The 17,378-nt window shown below is 37.1% G+C and overlaps 1 protein-coding gene and 1 pseudogene across 1 annotated transcript in view; one reads left to right on the top strand and one right to left on the bottom strand.

Annotated features, from left to right (window-relative positions):
• Positions 1–559: 559 nt before the first annotated feature.
• On the bottom strand, positions 560–670 carry LOC122809844 (annotated as a pseudogene).
• A 2,762-nt stretch (positions 671–3,432) lies between these two features.
• Positions 3,433–17,378, top strand: part of LOC122808260 (melatonin receptor type 1C-like) — a 99,807-nt gene continuing 85,861 nt past the window's right edge. Inside the window, exon 1 of the mRNA XM_044079223.1 lies at positions 3,433–3,628. Coding sequence (XP_043935158.1) covers positions 3,433–3,628 — 196 coding nt within the window. The remainder of the gene's footprint in view (positions 3,629–17,378) is intronic.

The following is a 17,378-nucleotide window of genomic DNA, read 5'->3' on the forward strand; positions in this document are numbered from 1 at the left end:
GATTAATCCTACCATTACCGTATTAATCCTACCAGTCAAACAGCTGCATGCACTATCCTTTGATGTAAATATGATGCTACCACACTCACCCCTAAACGGTGCTGTACTGAATTTGGCACATTCCATCCCTTAACAATGACACACCCACTGATAATCTTACACCAACACCAACAGCCCATCAGAAGACATAATATATTATGTCATTATGGTCCTATGAGGTTAGCTGAATATACCGTGAACCTTATAAATCCCTTGTGTCCTTGTGTGAGCACAAAACTGAATTATTACCATATGCAGACCAAGACTCATCTGAACTCTGTCCCTCCTAGCTCTCTTTAAAGCAGTGACTTCAGAGAACAGAGGATAGATCGTACTTAAAATTAACAATCTTAACTAACAAGAACACAAGCCATCATCTTAAGATACATATTACTTAAGGCTAACATAATCCAACATGCCTCCTGCTGGAAATATTTCAGTAAGCCGCTAAGGCTGAGCAGAACACTCTTTGTATCACAGATAACTGTAGCTCATTGTCTAAACCCTCCATGTAACCCCTATTTGCTATTCAGTTATTATATACGGTCCAGAGGTAAGGGATATATCAGATCTTAAACTGATAAAAACAGGTACTACACCTGATTTTAGCCAAAAGGCCGCGAAGAGTAATATACATCTTTCATGTTATTTGTACATATACATATATTCTCTCTGTATTATTCTTTTTTTCTTTTAACTGGATGTTCCCCATAAAATGAGCATCTCAGTATTCTGAACAGGGAACCCAAAGTACAGAAAAAGAATCTGCACTTGAAAACCCTCCATCCTCCCCTCCCCCATAATGGTTAATGTTGCAGCATGCATGCACGACTAATGATCATTACTCATGGGTGGCGTCACATCAGAATACACTGGGCAGAAAGGAAACTTGTTTAACAGCTCCATTACCACCAACATAATGAAAAGGGAGGGTTACCTACCAAAAAAAAACAAAACAAATGAAAAATCCTAGAAAACTGACGGTTCTTACTCGGACAATGAAATGGAATTAAACAACCAAATAATGCAAGAAAAGGGGAAAATGACATAAAAGATAAAACAAAACTGATTAGCTCAGTCATGACTACCATTCTTCAATGGAAGAAAAATGCATATAATGAACAAACTAATACCAAGGACTATATTAAAACATTCCATGATGCAAAACCATTAAAATAAAGCAAACACAAACCCATACCTCCAAGGTTCCAAACTCGCTCAAATGTACTCCAATCAAGTCCCAAACATAAAAACAAAAGCAGCGCAATCCTGAAAAATAAAACACTTATCTGACATGTAGAAGACATGCCCAGAGAAGACATATCCAATGAAGCCATACCCAGTGAACCATAAAGAAAAAAGAAGTAATTGAAAATCATTCACCAACTACCATCATACATACCACTATTAACCCGAGGCCTATCTGTTCCAGAAGTACCTACTGGTCATCTTAGATGTAATACTTGCAACAGTGGCTAGTTTAAGCCTAAATCTTATCCTTCCATCATACAACTCTTACATAAAACTGCATTGACCTTCCCTACACTTACCTCACTTTCTCTCTAGCACTCATCCTTTTCAAAATAGCAAAGGCAAAATATATGGAAATTAATAAAAAACAAAATAAGCAAAAAAACATTTTTTGAATGGCTCTAATGTTAATCTGCTAAACACCTTTGAGTTATAAAAACAGTGCATGTTTGGAAGGTTAGAAATGTGGCTTTAATGATAAACCATACCTCCCAACTGCATCTATGCAGTTTGCAATAGTGTCAGTGGTGCAACAGACAGTGCACTCACCGGTGGTGCTGAAAGACCAGAAAGCTTTTGATTCTATTCCCACACTAGGTGACTGGATTGCTGGCAGTACAGTTTTAGAAGGGTGCTGCACCCTGGGTGTGTTGTCCTTTAGATGAAATGTTAAATCAAACTCCCATCTGCTTGAGTGGGTTGTAGCTCAGATGAGTGTAAAAGATTCCATGGCACTATTGCAGAGAGTGGGGGATGTTCCCTGATGCCCTGGCGAAATTTACCCTAATAGTATGAATACTACCTTGGTTGTCCCCTGAAAAGAAGATGCTAACCTAGTGGGACTAATCCAATAAACATTATAAATAAAATGAAATATAATTTCATCTCACAGCACACAGCCAGTCACCTAAATCACATGGACAATATAACACTATGATAAGATTAAATGAACAGCAAGGTGATTGAAGTTTATTTTGTTACATTAATTTATGTGTCTGTTTACCAGAGTAGTAGACTGATACATGTGAATTCATTTCAGTCACATATATGAGATTTTTATAGAAATAAGCATTAAAAATTCCACCTTAAACAAGAACATGGATGACACAGACATGTAGTTCATTACTTGTACTACATTGGTTAAGTAAACTGAAAACACATTATGAGGCAATTGTCAAAGTTGCTAATTAAAACAGATAAATATGGGGAGTACCCAGTGATGTAATATGTACAGGTATGGAAAGCAAATAATAAAATCAAGAATGTACATTTGTGTTATTAAAGCTGAATGTAGCATTACTTTATAAGTGTTGCAATGTAGATTTTATGACTTTGCTGATTAGCATATTTACATAATTGGAGTGGATTAGACAGTTGTATGAGTATGTTAAAATGAAAGGAATACTGAATATTTTCCCTAATATCATATTTCCCTGCTACAAGGAATGAAATATGTCTGTACTCCAGGTGGTGGTTATTAGCAAAACCCTAAATGGCTTGTTTCCCCTTCTTTAATTTGACAAATTAAGGTGGAAATAACACAAACACATGCAAGGCATATCAAAAGCTCACGTTTACCTATATATAAAAAAGTTCAAGCAGACAAAGCAGTTGGGAATTATTTGATATGCAGTGGGTGATTTTAACTGATTAATTTTCTTTTAACAGATGCTGTTTCTCAGGATACATCATCCTTAGTACCACTGGGAAAATACCTTCCTTCTATATAGGAGGTTGCAAGCAACAAAATCAAGCTGGTGTGAAAACTCCATTTTAAGAGAATCAGCCTTATGCAAGAGATATAATGCTGTGCAATTAGAAAACAGAACTCATTTCTTTTTTCTATAGTGATCATTATAATCGTTATACATCTCACTAACTATAGACTCAAACAAGGCAAGCCAGATTATTGTACTGCCTTAATACTAGTACATGTTCTAATTCTAAGTCACTAGATTGTCCTTTTAAAATGATGCATGCCTTGATTTTGGTTAACCGCAGTCATGAGTGCATATAAACTCCTACTTATCATACAGCTTTTACTGTGAACTTGAATTTTTCATCATTTTCTATATAAAATTAAAACAATCTAATTATTTACTTTCAGTATGAAAGGTGAGGTTCTGCAGTAGTTATAGCAATATGTCTAGTTGGAACACAAGCTGCAGTGAAAGTGAGTTGAGTGAAGGTAACCAGACAGAGCCTGCGCCCTATCAGCCGTCTGCAGCTGTTATTTTCCTTCAGGCCAGCGTGATGATTTTCACTATAATTACAGATATTATTGGCAATATTCTGTTAATCCTCTCTGTATTACTAAACAAGAAGCTTCATACTCCTGGTAAGTACCACAGTTATCATTACGGAGTTCACTGATTTCACTTACACAGATGCTGATACAAGGAGGAAAAACTGTACAATTTTATTTTACTGTGATTCTGCATTTATTGCACATAACAAACTGGAGCAAGTGACACTTGTTTTCCAGTTAACTGACAATGGTAGAAACATATTTCAAACTAAAACGCTGCTTTATATACACCAATTCAAATTATGTTAGCTGCACAGGTCTTTTAGTAAACCTGTGATTTATCTGTTATACTTTCCCTTGTTAAGCACCACACTAAAATGAAATAATCTTCTTATTCAGAAGCTTACTTCAGAAGAAAAGCATGAATCTATTGTATGTACAAAAGAAAAAGAAAACAGGAAACAGGAATACGAACTATGGTATTATGCAATTAAACTGTGTACATATGCATAAACAGAAATGTTGGATTACATAATGACGTTCAAAGTACTCACTTCTGGAACAAAACTATATATGGCTACAGAACATAAACTGCTATTAGTTATAAAAACATCGCTGATAACAGCTATTTTATTCTGATTAGTTTGGTTTATTTAGCATGTGGTTATGTCATTTTAAGATTTTCTAAGTGAAGAGTACAGCACGTTCATATATTATTACTTTTCCAATGCTTGCTTTCTCGTGTATATCAACGATGAGAAGAGGAGAAAATGAGAACTCAACAGTTCTACTATTTCTAAATTAAATGACAAATAATAATGCATGTGACCTAGAGGCATGAAGTAAACAGAAGTAGCCTTTTCTTTTATACTTAAATTGAATATTGATGATAAAGGACACTTTTAAATCCATGTCCCAATTTATTAATATGTGTCTTTATAAAAATATGTAATGCAAATTTTAATAATAATTTTAATAAACAAAAAAATGTACAACTAAATCGAAAAAAAAAAAACACATACTTCTCTGGGTTCCTACAAAAGGTTGTCATAATAAATATGTATTTAACTACCTATAATTATCAGCTCGGTGAAATAGTCTCACAACCAACAGAGCAGAGAAGTCAATTTCTATTTGAACTGTGAAATAATGCCACCTTTTCACAGGACTAATATCTTTACAATAATGGAGTCAAAGAAACAAGTTTAATAATCACAAATAACAATGAAATAACATTATTCTCTTAGTGCTGTGTTGCAGATGAGATGGGATCTGCCAGCTTTCAGAAGTTGAATAGTACAAAACTATCATCAGGTTAACATTATTCTACATTATTCATAAGGCAATCATCCAAAAACTTAATGAAGCTCATAGATTATTTCTAAGCAAGTTCTGTAGGTTTTCAATTTGCTTTTATTTGACGCAGAAGTGAAAATGTTTATTTACTTATTTTTATTTCTTAGCCGGGGTAGAACACAAAGCCAAATGAATCATTTTCAGGCTCATCCCAAGAGAATATAATGGACAGAAGGTAAGAAAGTTGACCATTTCAAAAAGATACATGCAAAGTGATGAATAGTGAAGAACGATTTACACTCAAGCTATAAGCACTTGTCTATAACTAAAGCAAATAAGTAAACGAGTGAATAAAAAATCAAGTAAATAAATAAATGTATAAAAATACAACTACCAGCATTAAACTGTAAGAGAAGCTGCATAACTTCTTCAAAGTAGAGCATAACTAATAAGTATTCAATATTCACTTTATATATAATTAGATGTCCAGTGTTTAGGTTCATAGGTAGTTACTAGGCATGCTGTCCAGCAGACCATTAAGGAGTCTAACTCACATTTCCCCGTGCCTCAATGCACTGTCCAGTTAAATGACATTCTGAAGGTCATTCAGGAGGGGAATGAAGTCTGAGGGAATCAAACCACATACAGCATGAAGTAGCCTGTTAACAGCTCATACCCATAATCCTCTGCTCTAAGTGCCAGACTGAGTAAGATAGAAGGAAGCAAAAGTTAATGTAGTATGAAAGGAATGTGTGAAAGATTAGCTGGCTAGAGGAAGACTTCATGGGCCGAACAACATAGTATGAGGGCATGAGAGAGGAGAGTGGGTTTAAGTTATGATACCTGACAGACAGTACTCACTGGAGGTTTAATAATTTAAATATTTTTAATTTGGGGATGGAAGACTTGGTCACAAGGGAATATTTGCATCTTTTGGTAGCAGGGATTCACATATGTGGGGGATGGATGGTTTGATTTGAAAAACTATGGGCATAATCATGAAAGGATGTTTTGTGGAACTGAAATGTTATGGTCATAATCATGAAAGGAGAGTGTTTTGTGGAATTAAAATGGTAGGTTATAGCTAGTATAGCCTTTAGTTAGTCACTGACAAAAAAGTAGATGATTTGTAGGTTTAAAAGCTTACAGATGAGAGAGGTTAGGGTTAGGATGCATCCTTTTTAATTGGATTCCATTTTGCCTTTTCAAGGACACTAGAGTGATTTTCTCTTTTGGAGGCCAGGGAGATGAATCTACAGATATTGGTAACTATGGTTTGAAGGGATGTGAGATTTTTCTTGGAAGGAATGGATATGATTGGAAGGCCATAATCTATTCTAACACAGTTGTCAAAAACACTACCATTCCAGTAACTTACTGGAGCTTTACAGGAAACTAGAACAGACAAACTTCTGGTAGTATGAACACAAACCTGATAAAGGCACAGTTTGTAGTAACATAATATTATATTCATATAAGGTTATTGTCCTCAGTCATGTAACCAAACAGATAAGGAGCTAACATGAAACCATGAAGCAACATATGTAGCAAATCAAGACTTTAATGTTCGATTCCAAACTTGAAAGAACTGGAAAAAGCTGGCAAATTGGGCTTCATTAGTGGACAGAGAATAACTGAGGAGACAGGGCACAATATCATTAAATTATACTATAGTAAACTATAATGTCTTACAGAGCATATCTAACAGCTCTTCTCAGTCAAATTGTTTGCTGCCCTGCAGACTGACCTCCAAGAAAGCAATTAGACATTCATTCAGTATTCCCTCTTGGACTTTCCAGGGACTGATGTTACATAATAGGATTGCAGTTCTGTGGATTCCTGTTTCCCATTCTAGAAACATGCCCTAGTTGCTGTTCTCCAGTTCTCAGGCACTTTCACAGTAGCCAGTAAAGTGCTAAAAATGTCTGTCTGTCTCTCAGTCTGGGCACCTCTTCACACACTGACATGATTCCAGAGAAGTTTAAGAGGTGGACCATGTAAATTTTATTTTTTATTCTTCTTAAATGAAGCCAGTTCTCTCTCTCAACATCCTCCATGTTTATGTTTATGTCTGTCCAGTGCTCCATTCACTCCGTTGTACCACCATCCCAGCATGGTATCCTCCCTTTTTTCCTCTGATTTTTCACAGCCTACCTTGCTCTTGCTATAGTCTTTCCTCTACAAGTCCAAATCTGCCCATTCCTTCCTGTTATATCTACTAAATAAATAAAGATAATAATAATAATAAAAAATGTTATCACTATTTCTATTTCTTCCAGATCATTTTCAGATTGTGCATCAGCTATAACCCCTCGTCTTCATATTTGTTTCCCATTTTTGTGTGACCTCTTCTTCTCTAGCCCTCTCCTCCCCCCCTTGTATGACTTATCATTTGCCCTAATGACTAGCCTCAAATTCCTTTGTACTGACATTGGCTTTTTCCTGATTTTATCTTTTTCCTCAAACCCTTGTCTTTAACAATGACTACTACACCTCTGCACCATCCCCACTGCTTATTTAATCCTTCAATTTTCCCCACTACCCTCATTCATGTTTGGTCATCTGTTCCCATTTATCATAACCCACTACCATAAAATGTCATACTGTCATTATGTCATTATGTCATTATTCTTTCTTCTGTGTAAACCACTCTGTAGTGTGGTCATGGTCCTATTCATGGATGTCCCCATCCCCTCTGCACTGGTTAGAGCTACATCTGAATGTATGCCCTTTTTAATAAATTCTCAAGCAACTTGGTAAAACCACTCATGATCATAGACTTTAGTTAATTTCCATCTCCCTCTCTATACTGTATCGCTGAATGTTCATGGAAGATTTAGCTGTCCTGTGATGATGACCTTGTTGTTCCATTCCCGCCCCATTATTCTCTCCCAGTTCTTGATCCTCCTCATTTGACATATTTGGGGGCCAATGCACTCGGTCTATCCAGCAGCATCCCCTTTCCCTTAACCACCAGGTTGTCTCTTTCCCTCCCTTGGCCCTTTCATTAGACAATATTCTATCTCCTCTCTGATCTCACATTCAAGTCATCCTTTCTGTGAACTGCTATTCCATCCATATTCCTCCCTTCTGTTATGCCCAGGTACCTTCATTTCTCTCTTTTTCATGCTCCGGTCACTGGCCCATGTATACCAGAATTTGTTAAAATTGATGACTTTTTTCCTTTGTAATTTTGGGGAGGGGGAGTGGGGTGTGAGACAACAGGGCTGCAGTCCACTTCCATATTGCAGGGTGTGAGACAACTCTACAGTAGGCAGTAGTACTAACGAGGTTGCTGTATTAAGGTGGCGCAGGGAACTAATGGCTCTGCTGGACAGATGCACAGGGAATTAATCTAAGGGGATGGCGAAAGCCAACACATTCTGGCTAGGCTTATAAATGCCCTTGGGCAGATAGCCTAGTACTTACCTATGAACCTATGAACCTATGAATATAGGAATATTCATATACAGGGGTTATACCAGAATTTCTGTAGATCAAGGAGCTAGATGATGCAAAATAAAGTTCATGGAAATGTCCAAATCTCTACAACCATAGGTTTTACTAAAGAAGTGCAAATGGCCTGGCAGCTAGCGCAAATGATTAAGGCTTTGTGCTGCTTCCTGTAACCAAAGGTTACAGGTTTTGTTCTTTCTACCTCCATTTGTCTGCTGTGTAACTCTGAGCAAGTTACTTAACTAGACACTGCTCTGGATTTGCCCCTGAAAATGGATAGTTGCTACCACTGGGATTACCTGGTTAACAAATACATAAAAAAAATTGACCCACAGTATGATGCCTTCATTCCTTACTGGCACCCAGCCTGTCTCTCACTTTCTGAGTACACAAATAAGGAACCAACGGGATTATGGGTGAAGAGCCAATGATCAAATGTCAACTGGCTAATATGAGCTGAAATAAAATACTCAAAAAAGAAAAAAAAAACATAAAGTGAACAGAAAAAAATCTCCTGATATAAATGTAATTTTATATAAAGTTGATTAAAATCAGGTTTGAGGTTGAAAAAAAAATGAAAAAGAAGCAGAGAAAACAGCACCAGTCACGAGATATTATCAAGACATATCTGTTTTGCAAATACATGAAAAAGTACTGACACCTATAACAATAAAGACAGAGCTTTCACAACAAGATTTTAAGACTTGGTGAAATAAGATGAGGATCCTGATTTACACAAAAGGTTATTATGAGATGTAGCTACCACTGTGGGGTGTGTGGGGTGTGTGTGTGTGTGTGTGTGTGTGTGTGTGTGTGTGTGTGTGTGTGTGTGTGTGTGCGTGTGTGTGTGTGTGTGTGTGTGTGTGTGTGTTGGGTGAGTACTTGAAACATCAGAATTCTGATACTGCTCATTTAATAATATCTTGTGACTTTTGAGATTGCATTCATTTTAGCTTTTGTCTTTTCCCCCCAAAAGAGGTTAGAGTGATTTCTTACAGAGATCTTGGATTCTAACAGATGTGTGATACTTCAGCTACCACAACTGTAAAGTGATGTTATTCTGTTAAGGTTTAAGTTTTTAGAAAACATAAAAATTTATCATAGCTGTTAATCTGTACCCAGCCAAAAACTGAACTAAAGAATCAAGCAGTTTGATGAAACAATTCGAACTACTGTACCACTGTGTGCCTTGTGCCCAGAACCTGCATGTTCTCACGGTGTTTACGTTTTTGCTGGGGGATCCAGCTATCTGCACTATCTGAAGGACAAACATTATGTGAATTAACAGTCCATAAAGTACAGTATGACCTGTGTAAGCATAAATGTGCATGTGCATGTTCTGCTGTAAGTTAGTCCCCATTTGGGATGAGTTTCTATTTCTTGTACCCACTGAGTGATAGGAGGCACCTGCTCCTCTGTATTACCATTTTGAGTAAAGGTATTAATATAGAATGAATGAAGGGGTGTAAACTTGTTTGTTAAAAATTAGGTTTAGGCTCAGAAAGTGTTGTTAATACAGTTTACAAAGAGGATCAGATTGTATGATTATGTGAAAAGGAAGATGTAAATGCTGAATATGATCTAAAAAAGGGATTTTATTTCTTAATGGAAAATACAAAAACATTTTTGGAGAGACCGAATCCTATTTCATTTGGTCACAACATAGTTTTACAAAAGATGCAGTTTGTAATGTTGTAGTCAAAAACAGGCAAACAAAGCCTGCACTTGAAATGCACTGCACTATATCCTCATATTCTGATTTTATTGCCTAGTTTCAGAGATTTGTCAGCTGTTAAAATATGGTAATATAAATCCAATTATCTTCAGAGTTAGTATTGGCTAATGATATTATTTATTAAAGAATGGAGTGGTTACCAAGAAAATTCATGGTTATTGAAGAACACAGAATATGTAATTTGATAAAGGAGAGCATATTCTACATCACCGGTATGTTTGTGGTTTGGGATTGTGCAATAGAAGTCAAGGTGGTGGGACAGAATAAAAAAAAAAAAAACTTAGATGCAGTGAGACGAGATTCCCTAAAGTCTCAATTAAAAAAATTAGAAAAATAGCAAAAGATTTATATTTAAAACACAAGGAACTGGATGTCACCCCAGTACAAATGGCCTGAATATTAATGGGCATAATTGCATAATTCTGCGGCAGATGACAACATGAACTGTTACCAAGAAGCAGTGATCTATGGACTTAAAGACCTTGTATTAACTTTTATATAGGATAGACAAATGCATTAGGTGAGAGAAAAGATATTGGAGCTTGTCTGGGTAATCCATAATAGAGCTGTTACAAGTCCGATTGCATTACATTTCAAAGGAAAACATTGTCAGAAACCAGCAACTTTGAGCTTTTTTTACTATGGTTGTTTGTTCACATCCAAGCCTCTTCTGAAATGAATCTAATGTACTTGTAAACATAGAAGCATGGTTAATGTTTGCATTGGACACGTCTTAGCCTAGGGAAGTAGACAATGAATTAATTATGAAGTATTTATTGAAAATAAATTTCTTATTTATTTCTTTGTGTAACAAAAATGAATGAATTATGATATGATTCACAAAAATAATTTTATTTCTATTTGGTCAGTATGTCAATAAATTCATGACTGATTGATTGCAGCTGTTATAAAATGGATGCGAATTTGGTGGCATCATGACCTCTGGAAGATATTTAGTTGAGGAGCTAGATCTGGTTTTAATGTGTAGGAAATAAAATCTTTTTTTAACTCAACATAATAGTGCCAACTGTGCCTTTGGATTTGTTTAAGTGAAAAATATTTTGTACCACTTATTTTTGAAGTGGAAAGTGTGACTACAAGTAGGAAGCTGAGTAGTTAACAAAGGAACTTGGAGATAGAAAGGCTTTTGAAGTTATTATAGCAATGAATGTTGAGCTGGAAAGGTAACAGCGAGGAAACACTGTGGTGGAACATGGAGGAAACATAGCTGAAATATAACAAATGTTGGTTGCTTAAACAGTGAAAATTGTTAAAGATGGAAGTCACATGAATGACAGGAAACTTCGAGGCACCTGAGTTTTGCGACTTTTATGTCTTGCCAACCAGGTCTGGGATGACTTAATGAGTTACTATGCAATTATCCAAGTCCTGTTTGAAGGAAGATGGTGTATCAAATCGCTTTATCTGCAGGGTGAATCTATTCCAGAGGTTGAGGAGGTCCTGAGTAATGAACCTATCTCTCTATCATGTTTTGTTTATCTGCTGATGAAGATTTAGATCCCTGGTTCTGATGTTTGTGGGACTATTTGACTTATGTAGAAACAAGAGATCCAGGACTACTGGGTCCCAAATAGAATGGAAAGCAAGGCATGTTTAATACGTCTAATGATGTGTATCCCAAAGTGCATCCCGATGAGAGTGTTGTATTCAATAACTGGCATAATCAGTTTTGAATATAAGAGATGATGACTGCTTTAGAAATGGATGACATTTGGCAAGTACCTGCATTAAGAAGAAGTATTTCCTGACAACTGTCATTACATGGTGATCAAAGGAGAGGGAATTATCAACCCAAGTTCAAAGGCCCCTAACTACATTCTCATTTTAAAGTGGGGTATTGTATGTGTCATATGCTGGTAGAATGAGTTCTCTACAAAACTGGACAATTCTGTACTTTTTAGCGTTCAATTTGAAACAATTTTACCATACCAGGTATATACAAATGTAAGTTCTGGCTGGAGAACTAGGGCATCAGAAGCAGATTTGATGGTGCACAGTTTGTAGTTGTCTAGAGACTTATTCATAAGTCTTGAGGTTCCAGCCCTGCAGAACAATGCTGGTTACCGTTATATTCTATAATACTGCACCTGCCACCCACACAGTGTGGCTTCTGTCTTTTAACCAATTGTCTATCTATTGTACTGTATGGATGTATTTCTAATGCAATTAGTTTAGTAATTATGTTAGCATGGGGGATGGTGTCAAATGCCTTGGCCAGAATAAGGTACACCATGTGGACATTATGACCACTGTCAACAGCTTGTGCTACTCTTTTGAAAAAAGTTCACCAAACTGCTGTGGTCAAGACTGATAAGATTTTTTACAGTCAAAGTTTATCAGGTCAATTATAATATGTTCTCTGGCCTTGCAAATGACACTCATCTGCTGACTGTCCTGTAGTTCCTAGGGTTCATGGCAGGACCACCCTTACTGAGTGGCATCACCACTGCTGTGTACCATACTTCTGAGACAGAGCCTTTTACTAGGCATAAGTTGTATAGTTTATGGAGTGGCTCCACTAGGGCTTGTTTAGTACTGTTTATTAAACAGCCTAGTATATTATCACATCCCATAGAGGAAGTGTTTTTGGCACTGGACAGCACTTTCGGTACATGTAATGATGGGGATCATGAGATTCAGGGATAGGAGGGCTTTGAATACTTGTCTTCAGAATAGGATTTGCATTTACTTTGTTTGCTAGCCTATTGGCAATGTCCACTGGGTCCAAGAAGATGATGCTTTTTGTATTAGTATAGTGCAATGACGGGTACTGTTTTTTTACTATCCTGAAATCACTAAAGATGGATTTGTAATAGTCCTTGGCTTCAGATACTATCCTAGGTTTTTTGATAAGCAAAACCCAAAAATGAAATGGCAGACACAGAAGTTGTGCTGTTTGGTTTCCGGGTGGGTCATATACATTTGAAAGATGACCATATAAAGGTAAAACTGACAGAGAAATGGATGTCTTTTCCAGATATGGATAGGAGTTGTTATAGAAAGATGATGCAAATTTTCTATACAGGTTAAAGCAGTTAAACCAAATATAGTGGTTAATGCCTTAAAACAAAAGGATGTGGTCTTAGAAAGAAATGCTGGCAGTAAGGCACAAAAATTGTGTTTAAAGGAAACAGTGAGTAAAATAGAATCTAAACCACAGATGTTAAAGAACTGAGCTGAAAATCATGCAGAAAATATGGTTCTTATAGAGTCTGTAAGTGAAAAGGTTTTTGCATATATAACAAGTTAAACATGAACACTTCTGGTGAATACTACAGCTCAGAACATGAAGGAAATTGCCCTACATGTTCAATAGATTGAAAAATGTAAGTGAAAGAGACTAACAGTCTAATAAGTGAACTCAGTCTTTGGCCAAAAAATGCCACAGACTGTGTCGAGTTTAAGTGGTCTAGTGAAATAAAACAGCTCTTGAGTGAGCTGCAAATAATGAGCTAATATGTAATTCAACAGTAGGGAAATTATAAAAACGGACTTATAACAGCGAGTCTGTTGTTCCTGAAGTAATTCAAGAATCTGGCAAGAGTCTAGCAAGTGGTTTGTCTCTATTGAAGAAACTCTCCAGCGAAAACATCCTGTTTGTCCTGTGTATGCAGATCAAACAAAGCAAATAAGACAAGTAGTGTAATAACACAAGCATAGTCTGTGTTTACAGCATTTGCCTTTAATCATGTAAAGGAATCCTTCAGAATAAAACAATAACAGTGTCAAAACATTAAAGAGCCTCTCGCAACACAGAAATCTAATCAATATCAAACAGTATGGTGATATAATCACATATTATAATTGGCTGCTCTTTTCTTATGAATGTACTTAATATTAATGCCGTCATTCAAAACTAGGTTTTAGTTGACTTGTAATCTTAATTGCCAGCATAACTGTGATTTCTAAAAAAATTCTTGACCACCTCTCTTAACATCTTCGCAGGCATGATCCAATACAAAAAAACTAAAACCTTTAGCAGTTAATACAATGGATAGTGTTTCTATACAAGGTATTGCAATCAAAGCAATAAAACGTGTATATAAAAGAAATACAAAATTGGAACTTTTATGTGAGTACCTACAGCCAAAACAGTGACAGACTAACAACCAAAAAATACTTAGTACACTGTTTTTTTTTTTATAGATATTATAACTATGGTGGTGCTGCGGTAGCATTGTCGCCTCACAGTAACACGTTGTCCTGTTCGATTCTCAGCTAAAGCATCTTCTGTGTGGAAACATGTATGAATGGGTGTACCTTCATTGAAAGTTGTGCGTCAGGGCCGGCAACTTGGCACGTAAACATCTGCTGCCAATTATTAGCGGACCGGAGTTCCGCTGTGGTGACCCCTAACCGGGAAAAGCCAAAAGACACAACAACATTATAACTATTGTAAATAAATAATGTAGATAGATAGATCTAGATGTAGATCTAGATACAGATATAGATATTGATAGAAATAGAAATATAGATATATAAGGGACAGCTCCTGCTCTATTTAATGCTTATCACAGGACTTTGAGCTCCTGAAGTCACCTTGCTTATAATTCAATATGTGTTGTACATCTTGCACAATGTGACCATTCTATGGACGGAAAATTGCACAAAAGCGCTCACAAAGAGTTTATGCATATATGTACATAATTAAATATATATAAAAGATTACTGACGTTTGTAAACACACTACCCATTGCATTAACTACACAATCCCCAGGATTCACGAAGACTCCGTGTAAGAGTTATAACTCTTACACTGAGGCTGCAGTTAAACGGAGTGATGTCAGCATGCTTTGCATATTCATGAGAGCATGCTGAATCACACCTAAGTCTAACACGGTCCGTGTAAGACAGTAGGGGGCGTGTCCGTAGGCCGAGCCCTGCAAGCGGACACGCCCCCAGAAGTGTAAAAGTGCCCAAAGTAAACACCCACGGAAATGTGAATAAACACAACACAACACATGCCCCCACAGACTATGAACATAAAATATATATAAATGAACATGTTATATATTTTTTTTAAATTGTAAAGATGTTTAACCGTAAGTGCGTTTGCTGGCGTGCCCGTAGCGCAGCTACAGTTAGCAGTCAGTGGGAAAGCATATAAGAACTAAATATGCAAAATAAGCCAAGAAGCAATAGCGTAGTGGTAGAGATGTTGGCTGAAGAGCAGGCATTCATGGTTCGAGCCCCCACAACACCGATTTTTTTTTTTTGCAAAATAAGCAGGAAACAAGTCCCTGACAAATATGTACACATAAAACCACAAGTTATGTAAAATGTAATGAAATAGCCCATTTATATTGAAGACATGTGAGGTAACAAAAGAAGAAAAAATGCCAGATATGCCCATAGCTGAGCTACAGTTTAACAGAGTGAGTGCATGTGCCCGTAGATGAGCAGTGGTTTAACTGGTGCAAAATGAGTGCCCGTAGCTGAGCAGTGGTTTAACATGCTAACTCTATGTGCCCCTAACTGAGCTGAGCGTAATATACGTGCCAATAGCCAAATGAGGCTTAAAGCAGCATACCCCGTTTGCGCGGAGCTGCGCACCGCGCAAATGAGCTAACCGACGGGCAACGTTGAGCAAGCCATATCAAAACTGCCTTTACACAGACACACCCCTCAGCATGTCTAGACAGTCATGAAAATTAAAAAGCAGTAGCCAGGTTCAAACCCAGGATACTATACAACATAGTCAAGGTACAGAACCACTAAGGCATGACAGCAGTACCTGTAAATGCAATAATAGCTAATCTATAGGAATAAATACAAACTAGAGTATGACAATGCAGGTTTACTGAAGTTGATACAATTCCAAAATGGCCAATCACAGATATGTGCGGGAAAAACGGACTATATAAGCCCCATAGGCGGGAATACACAGCATAAACGATTGTAGAACTGACCTGCAGGCAGAATGACAGGAGTAGGAGAGGGTAGTCGCTTTTGAGCACAGAGGTGGGGTGTTGAGGAGTCCAGGTACATGGTCTGGCAACTAGTCCATAATCATGAGGCCCAACTCATGCAGGGCCAGGTCCTCTGGGGAGCATACAGGGCTGAGGCGTGGGACCGGTTGGCTCATGATCTCACCAGTGCCACAGGGATTCCAAGGACTGGTGAGCAGGTCTGTCACCACCATGCGGACCTGAAGAGACACAAGCAGGACCAACTGAACCTTTGGATCCAGGAGGCCCGGCAAACACCCAACGCCCCACTACTGAGTAAGTAACATTTAATTATGTATGTAAGAAATTAAACTAGCTGATATTATGGAGATGTGTATTCCAATATTACTTCATTTATATTACAGCTGCAGGTGTCCGTTCTGCGAACCGCAGAGCCTATGGCGATAGGCTGGTGCGGTTGCACCACCAGGCAGGTCAGTAATCCACTACCACTAACTGTAAAGAAATATAAAAGTATGACAGTCAGCAAAAGAGTGCAGTGCAGTCAGTAAGGAATAAAATCTGCAAGTAACAGTGTGAAAGTGTATGCAAGTATTGCTTGATTACAAGAGTTTTCAGCCTGTAAGTTTAAACTAAACATGAAACTGTCCGATATATATTCTGAAATAAAAATGCCCTGCCTGTAAGAAAATAGTGCACAACCTGCAGCAGGCTGAAAAGTATAGCTGCAGAAGATGATGAAATCACATGTGTGAAATATATCCCTGTGGAAATACTGAAACATGACAGAAGTGAGACTGCTGGAAAGGATTGTAATAACTACTGTTAAAACATGTCAATAAAGCCTAGAAGTATCCTCCTGAATAGTAAAATGAAAGCAAGTGAGAGAGTGTGAGAAAGTGCCATGAATCCAGCAATACAGTAGTAATGACCCCTGAATAAAGTATACTGCAGTCAAGACAGAATGAAATGCATGTGAGATTCAAAACCAAACAGCAAAATCTGTTCAAAGTGTTGCTGCATCTGGAATGTGTATCCCAAAATCAGGATATGTTGCTCTCAGTCTGCAATATGCAGATAGGATGTTTGTCTGATATACCAAACATCCACACTTGTCTACAGCTATATAAAGCAAATGTAGCCCTGATGTAGCTGAACAAAGCTAGATATGAATGTGTATGAAGAACCATAAAATGTATATTGATGTTGCATTAACAGTCCTATCACCAAGTTGAAATAGTTATCATATAGGAAACTGTAGTTAGAACAGTAGTGTGTATATAACTGTAGCTATTAGAAATGTACAGCATGTGTATTGTTATTCGAAGGTGTTAATATTACTTTCTTCACCCCACCCTATAACCACATATAACCCATTCCATGTGAAAATGGTATGTGCAATCACAATTAACACCCCTGGACT

The sequence above is a fragment of the Protopterus annectens genome, chromosome 8.part0 (assembly GCF_019279795.1).
Source record: "Protopterus annectens isolate FY-2018-M chromosome 8.part0, PAN1.0, whole genome shotgun sequence".
Lineage (NCBI taxonomy): Eukaryota > Metazoa > Chordata > Ceratodontiformes > Protopteridae > Protopterus > Protopterus annectens.